This window comes from Odocoileus virginianus, chromosome 3 (genome assembly GCF_023699985.2).
Source record: "Odocoileus virginianus isolate 20LAN1187 ecotype Illinois chromosome 3, Ovbor_1.2, whole genome shotgun sequence".
NCBI classification, from domain to species: domain Eukaryota; kingdom Metazoa; phylum Chordata; class Mammalia; order Artiodactyla; family Cervidae; genus Odocoileus; species Odocoileus virginianus.
Window position 1 is genome coordinate 14,555,943 of NC_069676.1, and position 22,030 is coordinate 14,577,972.

General features: G+C 54.2%; 1 protein-coding gene across 4 annotated transcripts in view; it reads left to right on the top strand.

The window, feature by feature from the left end:
- The window catches only part of EVI5L (ecotropic viral integration site 5 like), a 32,383-nt gene that overhangs the window by 4,068 nt on the left and 6,285 nt on the right, over positions 1 to 22,030 (top strand). The window contains exons 2-13 of one of the 4 annotated variants that reach the window (XM_070464795.1): positions 10,361 to 10,544; positions 11,843 to 12,032; positions 12,345 to 12,569; positions 12,651 to 12,725; positions 13,307 to 13,432; positions 14,569 to 14,712; positions 14,850 to 14,939; positions 16,072 to 16,169; positions 16,257 to 16,317; positions 19,328 to 19,381; positions 20,926 to 21,036; positions 21,264 to 21,404. In XM_070464795.1, the coding sequence (XP_070320896.1) occupies positions 10,408 to 10,544; positions 11,843 to 12,032; positions 12,345 to 12,569; positions 12,651 to 12,725; positions 13,307 to 13,432; positions 14,569 to 14,712; positions 14,850 to 14,939; positions 16,072 to 16,169; positions 16,257 to 16,317; positions 19,328 to 19,381; positions 20,926 to 21,036; positions 21,264 to 21,404 (1,452 nt within the window). In that variant the 5' untranslated portion in view covers positions 10,361 to 10,407. Of the gene's footprint in view, positions 1 to 10,360; positions 10,545 to 11,842; positions 12,033 to 12,344; positions 12,570 to 12,650; positions 12,726 to 13,306; positions 13,433 to 14,568; positions 14,713 to 14,849; positions 14,940 to 16,071; positions 16,170 to 16,256; positions 16,318 to 19,327; positions 19,382 to 20,208; positions 20,242 to 20,925; positions 21,037 to 21,263; positions 21,405 to 22,030 lie in introns of all 4 variants that reach the window. The other 3 variants (XM_020898861.2, XM_070464797.1, XM_070464796.1) reach the window with 3 other exon arrangements.

The window sequence follows — 22,030 nt, forward strand, 5'->3', positions numbered from 1 at the left end:
GTCTTAACCACCAGACCTCCAGGGATGCCTCCATGAGATTGTTTCATTGGCGGCTGTTTTCCAGCCCACAAGTCCCACAAGGGCAAGGCACGTGTCTGTTCATGGCTGAGTCCAAGGCGAGAACAGGGCATGCAGATGTTCAGTAAACACTTGGTTGGTTTCAGGAGCTGAGCATCCTCCCTACTCACCCGCTTCTGCAAGAGCGCCTGGATCTCTTCTGCAGTAAGAGGTTGTGTCCATCTACTTAGAGAGCCCCCAAAGACAGGACAGATGAACCCCACCCCAGCCCCCAGCCTAGTCAGCCTTCTTCACAGCAGGAAAGCTACCATCTTGACTTGAAGAGCCAAGAGCCTGTACAGGATGCCATTTCTCTTACTCACCTGTCCCTGGAGGGCTTCTGGGGGCTTTAAATTGTTTTCTTTGTCATCCTCAGGGACACTGAAATATACAGAAATGAAGGATTTGCCAGGAAGGAACTTGTGACAGTGGCAGGAAGTATTAGCTGCTGACATGAAGGATAATAAAGTTTTGGGGTTTTTTTAGGTCAGAAGAGATTCCACAGGTCATAATGGTCATCTGCCCCTCAGATTTTAGCCTGAGGTTGTTTACTGCTGCTGCTGTTACTACTAAAAAGATGATTATAGTTTTACTGCATTTCACATTTAAACAGAGCCACCATGGAAGCGATGGGACTGCTGAGGAGGGGAAGTTTGTTTCTTCAGTCCGCAAATGTCAGATGCCTGATGGTACGCTGGATGCTGGGGATCCAGTAGTGGGCAGGTCAGCCCCTGCCCTCATGGAACTTTCCATCCAGGAGAATATTACAGGCCAGTTCCCTCCTAGGCACTTGACAGGTTTTAGCTTGTACATTCCTCCCAACAAAACCTGTGAAGTCGGTACTGTCATCAGCCGTGTTTTCAGATGAGGAAATTGGCATAAAGTGCATCATACCCAGATCAGAAAGCAAGAAACTGGGAGAAGAGGGATTTGAACCCAGGCTTCTGGCCGCGAAGTCCTCCTCGGAGACCAGGAGACCTGGGATCAGTTATCTACACACATAACCGGGCTGGGATGAACATGGACATGGAAACATTGTGTGTGGCACAGAGGAGAGGCTAGAACTGGGGATGAGAGGAGGGCCAGCAATGACCACTTGGATTCCAGCAGCCATCCTTGTTACCCAAGGGGCAGCTCGCCCATCAAATGCCCACCCCATTGCCGAGGGAAAGCGCCCAAGACACCAGAGTCAGGGTGGTCTTTGTGGCCCAAATGACAGTTCATCAGCCTGGGTAGATGGGGTCAGGTATCTCTGAAGACTTCAGGTTCAGAAATGATTCTGTGTCCCTATAATCCTTAGAGGTAGAGCAGGGGACCTCCAGACCAGGAACCAGTACTTTCTGTCAGATCAGTGGCAGCATTAGATTAGAAATAAAGTGCATGATAAGTGTACTGTGCTTGAATCATCCTGAAATCATCCCCCCGAACCCCTGGTCCATAGAAACACTGTCTTCCATGAAATCAGTCTCTGGTGCCAAAAAGGTTGGGACTGCAGAGGTAAGAAGCTGGGATGAGGGGCGGGGGGCAGAGGCAGGGCAGGTAGGGAAACAAAATTAAAGAACCATGGGGTCTTTCTTCCTGCCTCAGAAAGATGGAGCACACACACTCTCCCCGCTGAGAAAGAGTAACTCACTTACAGAGTGCCCACTGCACTCCATGTTTTACGTGAGTTATTTCTAAAGTATGCAGAGAGAGTGGCAGCTCAGTGGATCAGCTTGGGGTTAAGACTCTAGAGTCAGAAATCCAAGTGCAGGGAATTCTCTAGTGGTCTGGTGGTTAAGACTCCGTGCTTTCAGTGCTGAGGGCTCAGGTTCGATCCCTGGTCAGGGAACTAAGATCCCTCAAGCCATGTGGTGTGGCATGGAAGAACAAAATGAAATGATTTTTTTAAAAAATACTTGAGTCACTCAGTATTTTTTAAAAAAAATTTCAAGTGTAAATCCTTCCCCTACGGCCTCATCTAGAGACCTTGTGAATGACACTACCTGCAAGGGCACCTCTCACTTGTTATCACTGTCCTGTACTTTTCTGTCTACCCTGGTACAGAATCTTCTCTCTCTCTTTCTCTCTCTCTTTTTTTTTTCTTTTCCCTCTCTTTCTTTTAAAAAAAATTTTAAATAGACTTTAGGGACTTCCCTGGTTGGTCCAGTGGTTAAGACTCCACAATTCCACTGTAGGAGGCACTAGCTGTATCCCTAGTCTGGAAACGAAGATCCCACATGCCTCATGATGCAATCAAAAAATAATAAAATTTTAAAATAAAGTAGACTTAGTTTTCAAAACAGTTTTAAGTTTACAGAGAAATTAAGATAGCACAAAGTGTTCACACAGACCCTACACCCACACCCAGTTTCCCCATTAGTAACGTTATCTGGTATGTTTGTTAAAATGAATGGACCAATATTCAGTTCAGTTCAATTACTCAGTCGTGTCCAACTCTTCACAACCCCATGGGCCACAGCACGCCAGGCCTCCCTGTCCATCACCAAGTCCTGGAGTCTACTCAGACTCATCTCCATTGAGTCTGTGATGCCATCCAACCATCTCATCCTCTGTCATCCCCTTCTCCTCCTACCTTCAATCTTTCCCAGCATCAGGGTCTTTTCAAATGAGTCAGCTCTTTGCATCAAGTGGCCAAAATATTGGAGTTTCGGCTTCAACATCAGTCCTTCCAATGAACACTCAGGACTGATCTTCTTTAGGATGAACTGGTTGAATCTCCTTGCAGTCCAAGGGATTCTCAAGAGTCTTCTCCAACACCACAGTTCAAAAGCATCAATTCTTCTGCACTCAGCTTTCTTTACAGCCCAACTCTCACATCCATACATGACTGCTGGAAAAACCATAGCCTTGACTAGACAGACCTTTGTTGGCAAAGTAATGTCTCTGCTTTTTAATATGCTGTCTAGGTTGGTCATAACTTTCCTTCCAAGGAGTAAGCGTCTTTTAATTTCATGGCTGCAGTCACCATCTGCAGTGATTTTGGAACCCAAAAAAATAAAGTCAGCCACTGTTTCCACTGTTTCCCATGTTTGCCATGAAGTGATGGGACCAGATGCCATGATCTTAGTTTTCTGAATGTTGAGTTTTAAGCCAACTTTTTCACTCTCCTCTTTCACTTTTATCACAAGGTTCTTTAGTTCTTTACTTTCTGCCATAAGGGTGGTGTCATCTGCATATCTGAGGTTATTGCTATTTCTCCTGGCAATCTTGACTCCAGCTTGTGCTTCTTCCAGCCCAGCATTTCTCATGATGTACTCTGCATATAAGTTAAATAGGCAGGGTGACAATATACAGCCTTGATGTACTCCTTTTTCTATATGGAACCAGTCTGTTGTTCCATGTGCAGTTCTTTTTTTTTTTTTCCTCCATGTCCAGTTCTAACTGTTGCTTCCTGACCTGCATACAGATTTCTCAAGAGGCAGGTCAAGTGGTCTGGTATTCCCATCTCTTTCATAATGTTCCACAGTTTATTGTGATCCACACAGTCAAAGGCTTTGGCATAGTCAATAAAGCAGAAATAGATGTTTTTCTGGAACTCTCTTGCTTTTTTGATGATCCAGCGGATGCTGGCAACTTGATCTCTGGTTGCTCTGCCTTTTCTAAAACCAGCTTGAACACTTGGAAGTTCACAGTTCATGTATTGCTGAAGCCTGGCTTGGAGAATTTTGAGCATTACTTTACTAGCGTGTGAGATGAGTACAATTGTGTGATAATTTGAGCATTCTTTGGCATTGCCTTTCTTTGGGATTGGAATGAAAACTGACCTTTTCCAGTCCTATGGCCACTGATGAGTTTTCCAAATTTGCTGGCATGTTGGATGCAGCACTTTCAGAGCATCATCTTTCAGGATTTGAAATAGCTCAACTGGAATACCATCACCTCCACTAGCTTTGTTCATAGTGATGCTTCCTAAGGCCCACTTGACTTCACATTCCAGGATGTCTGGCTCTAAGTGAGTGATCACACCATCATGATTATCTGGGTCATGAAGATCTTTTTTGTAGTTTTTCTGTGTATTCTTGCCACCTCCTGTTAATATCTTCTGCTTCTGTTAGGTCCTTACCATTCTGTACTTTATTGTACCCATCTTTACATGAAATGTTCCCTTGGTATCTCTAATTTTCTTGAAGAGATCTCTAGTCTTTCCCATTCTATTGTTTTCTTCTATTTCTTTGCATTGATCGCTGAGGAAGGATTTCTTATCTCTCCTTGCTATTCTTTGGAACTCTGCATTCAAATGGAACTCTGCATTCAAATTGGAACTCTGCATTCAAATTCAAAATCTTTCCCTTTCTCCTTTGCTTTTGGTTTCTCTTCTTTTCACAGCTATTTATAAGGCCTCCTCAGACAGCCATTCTTCTTTTTTGCATTTCTTTTTCTCCGGGATGATCTTGATTCCTGTCTCCCGTACAATGTCACGAACCTCCATCCATAGTTATCAGGCACTCTGTCTATCAGATCTAGTCCCTTAAATCTATTTCTTACTCCCACTGTATAATCATAAGGGATTTGATTTAGGTCATACCTGAATGGTCTAGTGGTTTTCCCTACTTTCTCCAGTGTAAGTCTGAATTTGGCAATAAGGAGTTCATGATCTGAGCCATAGTCAGCTCCCGGTCTTGTTTTTGCTGACTGTATAGAGCTTCTCCATCTTTGGCTGCAAAGAATATAATCAGTCTGATTTCGGTGTTGACCATCTGGTGATGTCCATGTGTAGAGTCTTCTCTTGTGTTGTTGGACCAGTACTGATACATTATAATTAACTAGATGGTAATGTGGTAAAGAATTCACCTGCGAATGCAGGAGATTCAAGAAACCCAGGTTCTATCCCTGGGCCCAAAAGTTTCCCTGGAATAGGAAACTTGCAACCCACTCTAGTATTCTTGCCTGAAAAATAGGTAAGAGTAGCCTGGCGGGCTACAGTCCATGGGGTTGCAAAGAGTCAGAAATGACTGAGCGCCTGGGCACGCAAATGATTAACTAAAATCCATATTTTATTCAGATTTCCTTAGCTTTTCTGTCTTAGGACCACATCCTGGATCCCACAGGACATTTTGTCATCACATCTCCTGAAACTTCCCTTATATGGAGCAGCTTTCTTAGGCTTTCCTTGTCTTTGATGACTTTAACACTTGAGGAAGACTAGTCAGGAATGCTCTAAAGCATCTCTTAATCTGGATTGGTCACATGATTTTCTCATAGTCTTGGGGAGGAAGACACAGAGATGAAGGGCCCTTCTCACGTCAGCATATTAAGTGCACATGCTCTCCACGTGACTTATCACTAATCCTGTTGACCTTGATCACTTGGCTGAGTGGCACAGGGACTTTTCTCTTCATTCATCCAGCAAAGACGTTGATTGAGTACCTGCTAACAGCCAGATGCTGCATTAGAGGCTTGGATTAGAAAATTAAGAAGCCAAGCCTTTGCCCCCAGTATGTTCATGACCCAGTAGGGCAGGCAGGTGTATATACAAAGAATTGCTGTAGAATGTGTCTTGGGGAACTTCCCTGGCAGTCCAGTGGTTAAGAATCTGCCTCCCAGTGCAGGGGATGTGGGTTCGATCCCTGGTGGGGGAACTAAGATCCCACATGCCACAGAGCAGGTAAGCCCCTGTGCTGCAACTACTGAGCCTGTGAGCCTCAACTAGAGAAACTCATGTGCCACAACAAAGACCCAGTGCTGCCATAAAAAAACAAAAAAGTGTGTCTTGGGCTGGGGTGTAGGGTTAGATATTTTTGAAGAGGGGAGAAAAGTGAACCCGCATACTAGAGGCAGTGGGGTGGGGGGATTTACCAGGAAAGAGTTCACCAGAAAAAGTCTGTTCCTTTTTTATGGCTGAATACTATTCCATCATATGGATAGACCACATTTCATTTATCCATTCCTCCACCAATGGACATTTGGGTTGTTTTCCCTTTCTGGCTATTGTGAATCGAGCTGCTGTGAACAATTGTATACAGGTTTTCATGTGGATGTACGTTTTTCATTCAATTCCTAGAAGTGGAATTGCTGGGTCATATTGGTAACACTTTTTTTTTTTCTTAAGAGAGAGCCTATTTATTTATTTGACTGCACTGGGTGGGCCTTAGTTGCAGCACACAGGATCTTTTCAGTTGCATCATAAAGGGTCTTTAGTTGCAGCATGTGGGATCTAGTTCCCCAAATAGGGACCAAACCCCCGTCCCCTGCACTGGGAGCATGGAGTCTTAGCCACTGGACCACCAGGCAAGTCCCATATTGGTAACTGTTTACCTTTCTGAAGAACTGCCAGACTGGTTTCCACTCTTGTTGTTCAGTCGCTAAATCGTGTCCTAATCTTTGCTACCCCAAGGACTGCAGCACACTAGGCTCCCCTGTCTTTCACTGTCTCCCAGAGTTTGCTCAAACTCATGTCCATTGAGTCGATGATACAATCCAACCATCTCATCCTCTGTCACCCTCTCCTCCTCCTGCTTTCAATCTTTCCCAGCATCAGGGTTTTTTCCAATGAGTCAACTCTTTGCACCAGGTGGCCAAAGTATTGGAGCTTCAGCTTCAGCATCAGTCCTTCCAGTAAATATTCAGGGTTGATTTCCTTTAGGATTGACTGGTTTGATCTCCTTACAGTCCATGGGACTCTCAAGAGTCTTCTCCAGCACCACAATTTGAAAGCATCAATTCTTCAGTGCTCAGCCGTCATTGTGGTCCGACTCTCATATCCATACATGACCACTGGAGAAACCATAACTTTGACTATGTGCACCTTTGTGGGCAATATGATATCTTTGCTTTTTAATATGCTGTCTAGGTTTGTCATAGCTTTCCTTCCAAGGAGAAAGAGTCTTTTAATTTCCACTGTACCTCATCTTTTATTTCATGGGTTTCTCTCAGTAATAGAAAGTTCAGATGATCATTTCTGAGTCTCTTCTCCTCCCTGCTCCACATGCTGTGGGCCGGCAGGGGCTGTGTCTCTCTTTGCCCAGCAGTCTTCAGTCCTCACCTTGGTGAGGTGAGGAAAAAGAGAGAAGGGAAAAGCTGGGGACACAGGTGTCACAATCACAGACAAGCCTTTCTGTTCATTTAAGTCCTGAAAGCAACACCACCAAGAGCCTGAAGGGATAAGGGCCAAGGCGGGGCCTGTGGAAGAAGGGGCCTCTCGCTGGGCTGAGGCAGAGGAGGAGCCCCAGGAGGCCAAGGAGCCCAGTGTCTCAAAACTATATGGGAGTGGACTTTGAGAAGGAGGAAGTGTGGGGGATTTCCCTGGTGGCCTAGTGGTTAAGACTCCAAGCTCCCAGTGCAATGGGCATGGGTTCCATCCCTGGTCAGGGAACTAAGATCCCAGAAGTCACATGGCATGGGAAAAAAAATAATATTAACAGAAAAAAAATGTAGCAGGAGGAAGAAGCATGGTTGTCAGTGTCCAAACGCTCCTGCAAAGGAGGAAAAAAGGAGGTAGAACGACCCTGGCATCTGGGCCTTTCTGTACCAGCCCTGCCCCGCCCCCGGCCCCAGCTCACCAGCAGTCTCCTCCCACTCCTCTGGCTTGGCTCAGCCTCCTAAGCCATGCGGCCAGCGTTTGGGGGCAGGGAGGGTAGTGGTGCCAGCAGAGGCTGTGTTAGGTGGCCCACCACCCACTCTTTAGGCCAGGACCCCACTTTGGGTGGCCATAGTGGAGCAGAAACAAAGGGCATTGAAGTTGAAGCTGTTGAGAGGCTGGGACCCCAGACCTGCAGGGTCTGTGCATGGATCTCAGAGGCTAGTGGCTCCTCAGCACTCGATGGGACCTGTCTTGTCTCTGTGCCCAGCCAGCAAAAGGTGGGACAGCTGCATGCCCTGAGTGTGTGTAGGGGGCAGGGGGGGCTCATTCGCCTTGTTCCACTCCACATCCCTGTCCCTAGGACAGTGCAGGCCCTCAGACAACACCCAGTAAGTGCCAGGGGAAGAGAGGCTGAGCCAATAAGAGTCCAGGTGCTCGGAGTAGAGTGGGGTGGGAGACAGGCCTGCTCACCGAGCTCGGAGGGCAGAGAGCCCATGTCCATGCCTGTCTACTGGATTCAGGCATGGGGAGCCTTGGTTAGTGCAGGAAGCGTGAGTGTGAGCATGTATGTGTGTGCGTGTGGGCAAAGGGGTGTGGGTGTGAGATCACGTGTGAATGTGTATCTAAGTATGTAGGTGTGTGATTGTGTGTGTGTGTGTATCAGAGCATGTGTGCATGAGCACGCAAGACTATATAAGTGTATCCGTGTATTGATGTGTGAGATGGTTTGTAAGTGGGAATGCATCTGAGTGTGTGGGGTGTGAGGAGTGGGTAAATGTGAGTGCATGAGTGTGAAGTAATGTGTGTGCATCAGCTTCCAGGCTGTGCAGTGTTTAGAGAGTCGGAGGAGAGTCAAGAGAAAGTGCCTGACGGATTGGAAGATCCCGCCTCTCAGACTGCACATTTCAGCCCTAGGTGTGGGATCAGGTTTATTTCTTGTGTGAAATACACATTAATATGTGATAAGTATCTGAGCAAACTCTGCGAACAGATGGCCCTAGTTGTTTCTTTTCATCAGAAACCCAGAGCTGAACCACTGGGCTCTTTGCAGGCCAGGGTGTGGGGTAGTGGGGCGGGAAAGCAATGCACTTCTGAGATTAGGGTCCCCTGGGTACAGCGGGGAAACAGTGGGCCCCAGCCCCAGCCACATGTGGCCTTTGTCCCTGAGCCCCAATGACTCCTCAAATCCAGCTGTGCTTCCGGGGCTCTGATCCTTTTCTCCACCTCTCCTTTCCCACCCCAGTCCTGATGTTAGGAAACCCACACAGCCTTTCCTGCCCCTGCTGCCCACAGAAAGCCTTCCAAGTCAGCACTTCCTGTCCGCAGCCCATCTCTGTCCCACAGCCACAGACTTGGACTCTGCGGGAAGCCCCAAGCGGCCCCCACAGTCCCTCTCTCAGGAATGATCAACTCCTGGCTTGGAGGTGTGCGTGGCTTGGTCTTCAAGGCAGGTAGTCCCTGGGCCAGGCAATGGGAAGAAAAGTTCTTCCGGTTCTGAGGGGAGCCATCACCTCAAGTTTGTACCACTCACTAAAGCTAGAGCCCTCAATGCCTTTGGGGGCCAGAGGGAGAACCAGTTCCCTGGGGAGCCACAGAGTCCTGGGGTGAGAGGGTTCTGGGTACCCCCACGAGGTGAAAGAAAACTGGTTCCCCCCCTCCCACCCCATGACAGCCCTGGAAAAGGAGACTAGAATCAAGTGCATGGCCAGGGTCAAGTCCCACCGACCTGTGGGCCCGCGGGTGTGAGTGGGGGGTTGAGCTTGGGCTGTGGGAAGGTGCCCAGTGACCTGAGGGTGCCAGGCAGGTATGTTTTTGTCCTGTGACTGTCCTGCTGCCACCTAGGGGACCAGATGCCCCTTCTCCAAAAACTGGCTGAGAGCCCCTCTGTGGTTGAGCTGTCCGAACCTCCACTGGGGTCCAGGGGAGCCTCACTTCAGACACTGGTCCGTTTGAGTCCAAAGCCTCTGTTTTTGGCATAGTGCTGAGCCACCTCTCCTAGGGCTGGCAGAGGGGAGATGCCAGTGTCCCTGAAGCTCCCAGGGGGGTGGGATCAGACCCTCCCCAGGAAGAACAACAGAGATGGGCCAGCACCAACCCGGCACATGGCAGGCCAAGATCAGGATGCCAACCAGAGCCTGTGCCTCTCGCTCTGTGGCCACCAGAGCACAGATTCCCAGCACTTGGACGTGTCCGTGGCTTCCCAGCCCAAGAGGAGTCGGCTCTTCCGGCCATTGGCAGCACCAGACAATTAACAGTAGAGAATAATTGCTTCTGGCTGTGCCAGCAGCCCACTCTGGTTGATGAGACAGGGCAGGTCAGATGCTAAGGCAGGGCTCTCAGGTCAGACCACAGCTGGGGACAGGGACCAAGGCTGACTAGAACAGCCACCAGAGCAGGGACGTCTGCAGGTCCTGGCAGGGGCCCTGGGTAACAAGCAGCCTTGGCCTCTGGCCCTGCTGAAGACTCAGGGGTGTCCGCTGAGAATTGGTGTCCATGCCCAGGGAGAGCAGAACAGCACAGGCCCTGGCCGTGGCCCTCCTGACTCCTCGCTGGCATCTGGACCATAAAAATGGGGAGCCTAGTAGCCAGCACCCAGAGCAGAAGGAACCAGCAACTGGACTGGGGTGCCTGGGGACAAGGGGTGACTGAGTAGACAGACCCGAGGCGGGAAGCCTGGGATGAGGAGGTGTCTCAGGTGAGCAGTAGGCTCACCGGTCCAGAGCCAGCAGGACAGGGCGGGCACCCCTCCCAGTGCTGACCACGCGTGTCTCTGGTCCCCAGACAGTGCTGTGACCTGGCCCTGCTCACAGCTGAGGAGCCTGACCACCATGGCGAGCCCCACTCTGAGCCCCGACTCCTCATCCCAGGAGGCCCTGTCAGCCCCCACCTGCTCTCCCACCTCCGACTCCGAGAACCTCAGCCCCGATGAGCTGGAGCTGCTGGCCAAGCTTGAAGAGCAGAACCGGTGAGTTGGGCCTTGGGGGACAAGGTGGGTCCAGCCACCCACCTTGGGGTACAGCCTGGGTCCCAAACAGAAGCTCCTGGGTGCCTCCTGCACTCAGAGCCCTGGGCCAAGTAACACTCCTGCAGAGGCTAGGCAAGAGTATTTGCCACCACCTCCCAACAGACGTTCTCCCATTCAGATGAAGAGATCATGGGATCAGGGCCCAGTGAGCCCCGCCTGCACTTTCAAGCCTTTGTTGAAGGGAAGAGTAAAACTTCTGACTCTGGAGCTGGCCCTTCCCAACCGTCTCCTCTAGCTCGGCCCCTGTTTTAAAGTGTGGGTTTTATTATTATGCCAGTAAGTCGAGGCCAGCAGATCAGATGACCTTAGGAACTCTGGGGACTTCCCTGGTCAACATTTAGAACGCTGAGCTTCCACTGCAGGGGGCATGGGTTCAATCCCTGGTTGGGGAACTAAGATCCTGCATGCCACATGGTGAGGCCAAAAAAAAGAAAAAGATAGTTTGTTACTCACAGATTCCAAGAGGAGGGGCACAGCACACCATACACCTTGCAGGGTTACCCTGGGAAGCACCAGGATCAGTCAGGATGCAGAGGGAATGAGAAAAATGTGGGTGAGAGCCTTTATTGTGGTCTCTGCCAGGAGGAGTGGTGAGGCAGTGTAATCAGGGTTAGGACTGGCTAGTCTGAGTAACTTCAGCAAGCTGGGGCACAGGGGCTGGGCCTATTAGTCTAGTATCCAGCCCTGGGTAATTAGGGCAGAGGGCAGTGGCCCCAAGTGCTAGCACCTAGTTGAGGTGGTTGGTTTGTGGACTCTGGATTGGTTGGTTTGCATATAACAGGTACACTGACAAGCAAGTCTGTAACCATTTCTGGGTATCTGCTAGGCCTGGGAGGGGCTGTCCCTCCAGGGTCAGGGAGGCCCCAGACGTCAGAGCATCAGAAACAGCTGGTTAATGCAGCCTCTTGTGGGCCAGGGGCCCCCAGCCAGCCACTCACCCTCTCTGTACCTCATCTGTAAACATATCTTAACAAAACATGCCCCTCAGGACTAAATGAGCTGATCCCCAAGCTTCTCAGCCCAGGGCACAAAGTGGGACACGTGCCTGGCAGCCTCTCCAGGGACCCATGATCAAAACCAGAGCTCAGAGAGGTTAGGTCACACAGCAAGTGCCATGCAGGAAGAACAACTAAGATCCAGTCCGGGACCCCAGGGAGGAGGGGCCGGGCTCTCTGGGGTCCAGGGGCTGGGGTTGGAAGTACCTGCAGCCACCCTCCACCCCCTGCCTGCCTGCCTAGGCTACTGGAGGCCGACTCCAAGTCCATGCGCTCCATGAATGGCTCCCGGCGGAACAGTGGCTCCTCACTGGTGTCCAGCTCCTCAGCCTCCTCCAACCTGAGCCACCTGGAGGAGGACACGTGGATTCTGTGGGGCCGGATCGCCAACGAGTGGGAGGAGTGGAGACGCCGGAAGGAGAAGCTGCTGAAGGTGGGGGGACTGTGGGGCCAGGGTGGGCTGGTCGGTGGCTGGGGGCGGGCAAGGTCCAGGGCTAGAGGTGTGCCAGGTGGAGGGAGGGGAGGGGGGAGAGTGGGCGGGGCTGGCGTCCTAGACACCCCTGCCTGCTTCCTGCCTGTGTGCTCAGTGACACTCTGTGCCATGAGGTGGCTTAGCCAAGCTCTCTGGGCCTCCGGGGAGGTGTGGACAGGCCCCATCTCCAAGGCCAGGCTGGGCGGCTGTGGGGAGGCCACTCTGGGACCGGGTCCAGCCCGGTCTTCCACGTCCCCTCTGACCGGTCTCCAGGAGCTGATCCGCAAGGGCATCCCGCATCACTTCCGGGCCATCGTCTGGCAGCTCCTGTGCAGTGCCACAGACATGCCAGTCAAGAACCAGTACTCAGAGCTGCTCAAGATGTCGTCTCCCTGCGAGAAGCTCATCCGCAGGGACATCGCCCGCACTTACCCAGAGCACGAGTTCTTCAAGGGCCAGGACAGCCTAGGCCAGGAGGTCCTCTTCAATGTCATGAAGGTGAGCCCTGGCCCTGGAGAGATGCACCATGGTCGCCGGCCCGGGGGGACCCCGCCCTGATTCCTGTGTGTTCCCGTGCAGGCCTACTCGCTGGTGGACCGGGAGGTGGGCTACTGCCAGGGCAGCGCCTTCATCGTGGGACTGCTGCTCATGCAGGTAGGTGGCCTGGGCCAGCCCAGCCCTCTCTGTTAGTCCCCTGGAGATGGACAGAAGCAAGTATTCCCTCCATCAGTGTAGGCCTGGGGTCAGAACCTACCCCAGCCCACCTGTGACCTCCAACAGTCTCCCAACCAAGCACAGAGGGCTGGTTCTGGCCACTTTCCCATCCTGCTCAGTCACCTCCCAGGGTCAGATGGGGAACCCAGGCAGAGGACTTGGTTCGGCCAGTGCAGTGTTTATGGGGCTGGGGGTTTCCTCTGGAGGCTCGGGCAGGCTCAGGAGGGGAGAATGGCAGGGACTGGATGAGAGGCTGCCTCCACCATGGGCTCTGGGGTTCAAGTCCCAGCTCCACTGTTTCTTGCCAGGTGGCCATGGGTCGTGACTTCAGCCTCTAGACGCTTCCCATCAGTGAAACAGGGGGACGATATTGACCGGAGGTTTGCTGTGGGGGTCTGGGCAGCCCGGCACTGTCTGTGTTCAGTCAAAGTAAACCAAGCAGAAACAAGCCAAGTCAGGAGAAGAGCAGCGGGCACCCCGTCCCATGCCACGCCCACTCACAGATACCCCCCCACCCCCAGATGCCTGAGGAGGAGGCCTTCTGTGTGTTCGTGCGGCTGATGCAGGAGTACCGCCTGCGGGAGCTCTTCAAGCCCAGCATGGCCGAGCTGGGGCTCTGCATCTACCAGTTTGAATACATGCTACAGGTGAGCACGCCCAGGTGGTCATGCCTGCTCACTCCGCCCCCCCATACCCTGCCAGCCCACACTCACAGGTGCTGACCTTGGCTCTCCCAGGGTGTCTCTTCTACTGAAAATTCCAGGCCTGAGAGCCCACCCAGACGTTCCAGGGCAGAAAGGGGTCCTACTCCCCAAGGGGCCAGGGAGTACTGCCTAAAGGATACTTCAGCGGCCAGACAGGGGCCAGTCCTTACAGTGGGGGCTTCTCAGAACTCAGGGTTCCAGAGTCATCCAGGCCAGGATGGAGGGGTTGGCCTGCCTCAGACACACCCCCACACCGTCCCTTTCTATCTGCTCCCCAGTGTGGTGGAAGGGGGAAAGTGTTGTCTGCCTGCCTTTGCTGATTACTAGAGAGCCGCAGCCGCCTCTGTTTATAAATAGCAGCCCCCACAGGGCCCGCTCCTGGCTGGCAGACAGCACCGGTGTACATACACACACACACACTCCAGCCTGCTCTAGAAGCTGGTTGCAGGTGGGGCTGTGTGTCTCTGTGCCAGTGGGCAGGATGCATCTGGTTGTAAAAGCCCCCTCCTCAGGCCTGGAGGACCAAGAGGTGCTGTCGGTCAAGGGGACCGGAAATGCCAGCCAGCAGGTGGCCCAGGGCCACAGAGAAGGAGCTGAGAGTTCCCGTGGCAAAGTAGCTGGCCACCACCAGAGAGTCCCTGAGTCAGGAGGAGGCCCAAGGCAGGCCAGGCAACAGCCAAGGGTCCGTTCTCCCAGTGAAGGACCACCAGGGGCTCCTAACATCTTCTCCAGCCTCAGTTTCCCCAGTTTCTGTCACTTTCCAGCCATCTAAAGTTCAGGCCGGTCAGACATCCCTTAAGCATGTCTGGGCACAAAACGCAAAGCATTGTTGGGGGTGGTGGTGAGGATCCCCGGGCAGCTGGGCCTCCTTCTATCCCTGCCTGGGTCTCCCCTCGTGCTGCTCAGAGCCCTGGGGTGCTTCTGCCCCACCCAGGGACAGTGTGGCGGGGGTGCTGCCCAGGGAAAGTCAGGGAAGGCTCCCTGAAGATGCAGGCACTTTCGGGAAGAGGGAACCTAAGGGTGTGGACTGCTACGCCCAGCACCCTCCTCATGGTGCCTGGCTGCCTCCCTGACCCCAGGAGCAGCTCCCGGACCTGAACACCCACTTCCGCTCCCAGAGCTTCCACACGTCCATGTATGCCTCGTCCTGGTTCCTCACGCTCTTCCTCACCACCTTCCCACTGCCTGTTGCCACCCGTGTCTTTGACATCTTCATGTATGAGGTGAGGACCCCTTCCTCTCCTGGGCGCGCTGGATGGAGTGACTCAGGCCCCACTGGAAACGATCCCAGGGCTCAGGGAGGGCTCAGAGGCCCCCGGCAGAGCAGAGCTGGAGATGCGCTGCCCCGCTGCCTTTGCAGGGCCTGGAGATCGTCTTCCGGGTGGGCCTCGCCCTGCTGCAGGTGAACCAGACGGAGCTGATGCAGCTGGACATGGAGGGGATGTCCCAGGTGGGCAGGGGTCCAGGGTGGTGGGTTTGCCCCCGTCGGGCACCTGGGCAAGTGAACCCTTCCTGAAAGATGGGGAGACCCTGGACTTCCTGAGCGCCCTGATCCTTTCCCATCATCTCTGCCCCCGCAAGATCTCCCTGAAGGGCCAGGGAGGGAGCCCGGAGGAGCCCCCAGCTCTGCCAGACTTGGGCCAGGGCCAGCAGCCTGGCAGCAGGGAGAGAGGAATGCCAAGCCCAGAAGTCCACTCCCCTTCACGTGCCCCCAGCTCCAGATCCCCTAGAGCCTAATGTGACAAATAGCAATACTAGCCACACCTGGAGGCCTTGGGTGTGGTTTTAGCCCCAGCAACCAGGCCAGGTGAGGGCCCAGGAGGGAGTGAGGGTCTGGGGCTGACCCTCCCCCTGCCTGCCCTGGCCAGCTGCCCTGCCTGCAGAGAAGAGGCCGGCCTGCTTCTCACTGCCGTGTCCCCATCATGCAGGCCCCTGCCCCCTCCCCGCATTCTCCAGCTGGTGGTTTGGGGAAGAATGCACAAAGGCCACAGTTGTGTCCACGAACACGGGCACCCATTGTCCGCAGCTGCCAGAGGGGGCCAGCTGGGCTGCAGAGCAGAGCCAGCCCAGTCCCAAGCCGCAGCAAGCTATGTCCACCGGCAGCATGCACTTAAACTCTGCGTGGAGGCCCCACGGGCCCTGAGCGAGCAGGCAGGCCCCCAAGGGCTCCTTCTTTCGGCTTCCTTCCTGCCATCCTAATCCTTCAACCTCTTCCATCTCTTTTCATTACCCTGGGTCAGCGGCATGGCTCCCCTTCCCCCCCATGAAGGCTCCTCTTCTCAGACCGCACCCCGGCCTTCCCCCTCAGGAGCTCCCGAAGCCTGCTTCTCCTGTAGACAGAAGTCCTGGCCACAGGCAGCTCCTTCTCACGATTCCTGCTTCTCATACTTGCTTGCTCGATCCACATACACTGATGGAGCGCCCACAGGGGGCCAGGCCATGCAAGGCCCCAGGCCAACGGGCTCTGGCTGACACTTCTGGCATGCCCAGGCCCCTCCTCCAGGGAAGCAGGGCCTCCCAGGGGCTCCGGTGGTCCCATGTGGTCAGGGCCCACACATCAGTGACCACCCATGTCTCCACAGTACTTCCAGAGGGTGATCCCCCATCAGTTCGACAGCTGTCCAGATAAGCTGATCCTCAAGGCTTACCAGGTCAAGTACAACCCCAAGAAGATGAAGAGGTCAGTAGCAGGCATCCAGCGTGCAGGCAGTAAGGGGGTCCCTGAGGGTGGGACAGTGAGCACATTGGCCCTCCCGTCTCTCTGCAGACTGGAGAAGGAGTACGCGGCCATGAAGAGCAAGGAGATGGAGGAGCAGATTGAGATCAAGGTGAGTTCAGGTGGAGATGGGCCGGGCTGGGGCAGGATGCTCCGGGAGCCCCCTCGATGAGGGTGGCCCCACCCAGCGTGGGCCACACACCAGGACGTCCCATAGCCACGAGGGTGATCCCTCGGCCCAGCTGCGCTTTCACTCACCACCAGGCTGCGTGAGAGCAAGGGCCACCCCCACCCCCTAAACTGGGGACACGGTTTAACAGGTGGACAGTTCCCTGTGCACAAAGATTCGACTTTTAGCCCTCTCCCTTCCCTGAGGTCGGGCAGAAAGTTCCAAACCTCTCATCACAGGATCTGGTCACCTGGCTACCAACCCCTTGCTTAGGTGACCTGGGGGATTTCCAAAAGTCACCTCATTAACATAACAAGTGACACCTTGATTCCTTTCTAAGAAAATTCCCAGGGTTTTAGGAGTGCTGTGCCAGGACCAGAGATGAAGACCAAATACATACTCCTGATAGATCACAATATCAGAGGGGCTTTCCTGGGCACACAGAACCTCTACACACAGACTCCCTTCCATCTCCTTCCCTCTGCTTTCAACCCTCCAGATGTGATCTTGGTTATCTCTCCACAGGCATCTAGCAGGCACCTACTGGGTGCCAGAGTCACGGCAGAGACTGAGGGCCCCCAGTCCAGTGGGGGTTGGGGACAGACACAGGCGCAAACCCCAACACAGCCTGGCTCTGTCTTCTTCTGGGACAGAGTCCCACAGTGCCTGGGCCTGGAGTCCCACAGACCAGAGTTCAAATCTCAGCTCTACTACAAACCAGCTGGGTGGCCTGCCAGGAATGTGAATTCACCTCTCTGAGTCTCAGTGGCCCTTCTGCACAATGGGGATGACACTTGCTCTCCTGTTCAAATTATTATTATGAACCACCACCATCATCCCAGCTTCCTCTCGAAAGACAGAAACAGAACCTAGATTAGAATCCAAGTCACACGCTGCCCATATCTGAGTGGGGAAAGAGGACCTTATTGTCCTGGCCCTGTTGGGAGGTTTTCTGAGAAACAGTTTTGTGTGCTGAACTTTTAAGCATCTCCCTTTCTCAGGAATGGCAGCATTACTGATGCACCAGTCCAAACATGTACATGTGTCTTGCTCATGCAGACAAGGGCCTGCTCTTACCTGGTGGCCAGGAGGGCTCAGCAGTAGGGAGGGATGCAGCAGACCCTCAGACCACATGCCCAGCCTGGAAATTCCCACAAGACAGGCCTGAGCACCGCCAAGGGCAGGGCAGGACAGATGCCTTCTCCCTTGTCCCTGCCCTGTGCCCTTTCACCTTTTGACTATTTTAAAGCAAACCTGGGATTTGTTTTCATCACGTACAGCGAGGTGACAAACACAGACAACCGCCTTTAGAAGGAGAGTTTACTCAGAGTTCCCAGAGAGGCACACCTCTGCTGTGTGTGCAGGGTCACGTGGGGAAGCATCAGTGCAGGGCAGGAGAAAAGCCTGGGCCAGAGCCCTTGCTGGGATTTCCATGGGAAGGGGTGGGTGAGGGTTCAAGGGCGTGCGTAGGCAGGTTCAAGAGAGTCAAGATTGGCTGGTTTGAATAATTTCCAGGGCTCTGGGCTACAGGAGTGGTCACCACCTGTCCTGGGACAATTGAGGGCATGGGAAATAATGGTTTGGTGTGTGAGAGGTAAGGGGGGTAGGCAGAGGTGTGACTGGTTAGGGTGTAAAAGGCAGACCAGCAGGCATGCTGTCTACTCGCTAGGAATGAACTAGTCCTAGGAGCAGCAGTGTCTCTGGGATTAGCAAGGCAGCAGGATATCAAAGTATCAAAAATACGAAACAAAAAATTTTTCAGTACTGTGATTAGTATGTAGGCCTCCACAGTCCTTGTTGTTCACACCCTATCTGGTTTTCCCCTGGGAGGAAGAGGAGCGAGGTGAGGTGTTGGTCAGCACACCCAGCTCCTCCAAGGATGGCTGAGCTTGGCCATCTGTGCGTTGAGGCCAGAAAGTGGACAGAACCATCCAGGGGTCAGGGGTCAGGACTCTGGTTCTGGATCCCTATGACGGACAGAAACCCGGGCCTGCAACAGCTCCGACTCTGGTGAGCCAGGAGCCTCCGGCAAGACCCTGCCCGCCTCCGACTCAGTTTCTCTTGACATGAGTCAGCGCCCATCAGTCAAGTCTGTGATCCTCTCTGACCATAGCTGCTTCCTGGGTGTGTTCTGCATGTTTCCATCACCTTCTTCTCCCTGGAAGAATGTCCTGTGTGATACACAGGGAAGCCGGACTCTTGCTGACCCGCTGATAGAAATGATTTCTGTACCCACTGCTTAAAGGGCCCGGGGGTAGAAACTAGGGGCGAGGCAGATGTCAACCTCCCCGGCTTCCCAGAAGGCTGTGGGGAAACCTAAAACCACAAGTACCCCACCAAAACCACAAGCACAGCATGGAAGGCGGCAGGAAGGAAGACTGCCTCGAAAATTAGCGGGGGGTGTGGGGGACACAGTGACAACTGTCGGGCGCAGCTGGTTCTCAATGGGACACAGAAATGTAGTCAACAGCACGCACGTTCCGTAAGACCCCTTTCCTTTCCTGGACCTAGACTCAGAGTCTGTCCTCTAAGCCTTGGGGCTCAAATCCAAGTTGTGAAGGGTGGGGACTGTCTGCCAGTAGCTTCCCCCAAAATGCAGAAGGCTCTGCCCTTGACAGGCCCAACTCGACTCGACAGAAGGACACGGATGCTGACTGCCCCCTCGTACCCGCTCCGTCCCCGACATACCCCCTCACACAGTGCATATCCACCCAAGCCATCACATTGGTTTTCCTGAACCAAGATTTGGTTTGGTTTGGTTTGGTTTTAAATGGCTAGTGGGCCATTCCAGATGGGAATTGACCTTGACTGTTTTCTGGGATCACCAACTTGGACCATTAGACGCTGGTGCCCTCCTGCCCGAAGATGGCCTGGCCCCAAGGGGACAGACTTCTGGGTGCACAGGAGCAGAACACGGGGCTCTGACGCACTCCCCCCCTTCCCCCAACTACAGAGGCTTCGGACGGAGAACCGGCTCCTGAAGCAGCGGATTGAGACCTTGGAGAAGGTGAGGGGTGCAGCCGCCAGCCTGTGGCACCAAACCCTCCCAGTCCTGAGCAGGACCTAGCAGCCAGAGGGCCGGCCAGCCAGCCTCCTGCCCCAGGCGCGACCCCCCCTTAAACCCCATGGCATAAATCCCACAGGCCCCACCATGTGTTTCCCTGAGACTTGGGCTGCTGTGTAAATTGGGGACCAAGGGGAAGCTTTGCCTGAAGGGGGACTGAGTTATAACCCCATTAACTGCAAATAAATCCATTTGGGTCCGGCGCCCTCCCGGGCTGCCTGGGTGTGGGCTGCTCTGACAAAAGAAAGGAGGAGAGGATAGCCATGCACCATGGAGGGGGTGCCACAGCCTTGACCCTTGCCCCCAACCCATTTTTAAATGCGGGAGTAGAGACGGGGGCTCTCAACTTCCAGCTCCCCGATAAGTCTCTCTTGACCTACTACTGACCACAGGTGGAATTTGTCATTGCCCCAAAGCCTTGAGTCTTGTTCTGCCTCCAAATTAAAACTGCACTCATGGGGGCCAGGGCTGCCCTCCACAACCCTCCTCACACAAGGCCCCAGCCCCGCAGCTCCCATGGGTGACCCTGCCCCCCCCCCCCCCCCCACTCACACAGACTCCTCCCCAGGACAGAGCTCACTCTGGCTTTGGTCTTCCTCCCGGTCCTCTCCTGCTGGTTCTCTGGTTCTCCAGTCTCACTCCTCTCTCCCGCTTCTAGAGATAGCCCACCGCGTTAGTGACATGTGGTTCTTGTCTGTCTCCCCTCTCCTGTCCCTGCGCCTTCCGCTCTGCCTCCTCCCCCTGTCGCTCGGAACCCCTCCGCCGGGTAGGAGAGCGCTGCTCTGGCTGATAGGTTAATACAGGTACTGTAGCTTTTCCTCTCCCTCTCCCACTTCTTCCCGGAGCCCACACATGACCACCAGACGCCTCTGCCTTGGCCGCTGCCATCCCTCAGGGGAGGAGGGGGGAGGGGCAGACCTGGCGCTGTGCATGGGGGCGGCTGGGGACCACTTCTCCAGGAGACAGAGGCTTCCCTCTGGGGGAGGGAGCATGCGTGTGAAGGCCTGATGCCTGTGGGCGCGTGTGAGTGTGCACGCAATGCACAGATTTCCACTGATAGGGATAAGGGTGGGGACCCTGAGGCTACATCAGCAACAGGCCCTGGCTGGTGTCTGCACAGCTGAGCCACCCCAACACAGACACAGACACACACATACACACACACACACACTCCCCTACCCCCATGGCCCCTCACGCTCTTCTCTGCTCTGACCTGCAAGGCCTGTCCTCTTCTCTCACTCGCCTGCTTCTGCTGCTGCCTCATCTTGAATGGCTTTCTCTGGAAGCTTCTGCCTCACCACCTGGTGGCTCTGAGCCTGGAATGGGGGGCCTAAATTGGGGGTTGAGGGGATGAGGCTGGGGAGTCTTAGTCTTGGGCAGGTGGAAGTCTGGGGGCCCAGGACTGAAGAAGGTTGGGGGAGAGGTGTACCCTCCAACCTGGCCCCCAGGAGCCCGTCCTGAACCTCTGGGCCCTCGGCTGTCCCCAGATCCCCGTCATCCCTGGCAGATCCTGGCCTCTGCTGTGCTGTCCACCCTGTGGACAAGGACTTATTTCTCCTCACCGGGACAGAGGTTGCACGCCAGAGCCTGGGCCCCGGGTCGGTCTGTTCCTCCAGGTTCCTCCTGGTTCCTGTTCCTGCCTGCGCCCGCCCCCCCCCCCACATCCCCAGGCCCCACGGGGCACCCCATCCCAGGCTCTGAGTGTGGGAGGTCCTTCTCCTCCCACCCCGCCTCCACCCTCTCTGAGCCTTCCCCCAGGCGGGCCCCAGGCACAGCGGGGGGTGTGAGCGTAGAGTCACGGCACCCCCGTCCTCGCTGTCCTCAGGGGCAGGTGACGCGCGCACAGGAGGCGGAGGAGAACTACGTCATCAAGCGGGAACTGGCTGTGGTGCGGCAGCAGTGCAGCTCGGCGGCCGAAGACCTGCAGAAGGCGCAGAGCACCATCCGGCAGCTGCAGGAGCAGCAGGTACCAGGCCAGTGGGCAGGGCCCCAGGCCACGCCCTGTGCCTGGCTGCCTGCAGAGCTCTGGGGCACCTGGCCCCAGTCAGCCCTGCCTCAGCCCCTGGCCCTCCTTGTCCTTCCTGGGGGACAGGTGACCCAGAGTCTCCCCCAGCCCCGCACCCAGGGGGATCCTGTGGTTTGCGTTTCCCACCCCCTAGTGAGGTGTCTGGCCTACCACATTACCACACTGAGGGCAAGACAGTCAGCCTCCCCTCCTCCCCCCAACACAAGGGCACCTGGGAACCAGCTGTCCCTGCAGGGACCCGCCCTCCACTGATAGAGCTGTGATTCCTTGGGGAAGCCTTGATGTCTCCCCAGGGTCTGAAGGGCCGTTGGGCTGTTATCAAACCAAACCCAGGTCCACTCATCTGACATGCAGCAAAACCAACTACCAACACAGGTTGTGGTGAAGGAAACTACAGCATCTTTTGCAAATAAGGAGAAAGGGCAGCTCATGCTCAAAAGAACCCAGAAAGTCCCTGATGGCTTTTAGGCAGGGGATTTTTTAGTATTTTCATTTATTTATCTGGCTGAATCAGGTCTTGGTTGTGGCACTTGCGACCTTTTGTCTTCACTGCGGCACGTGGAATC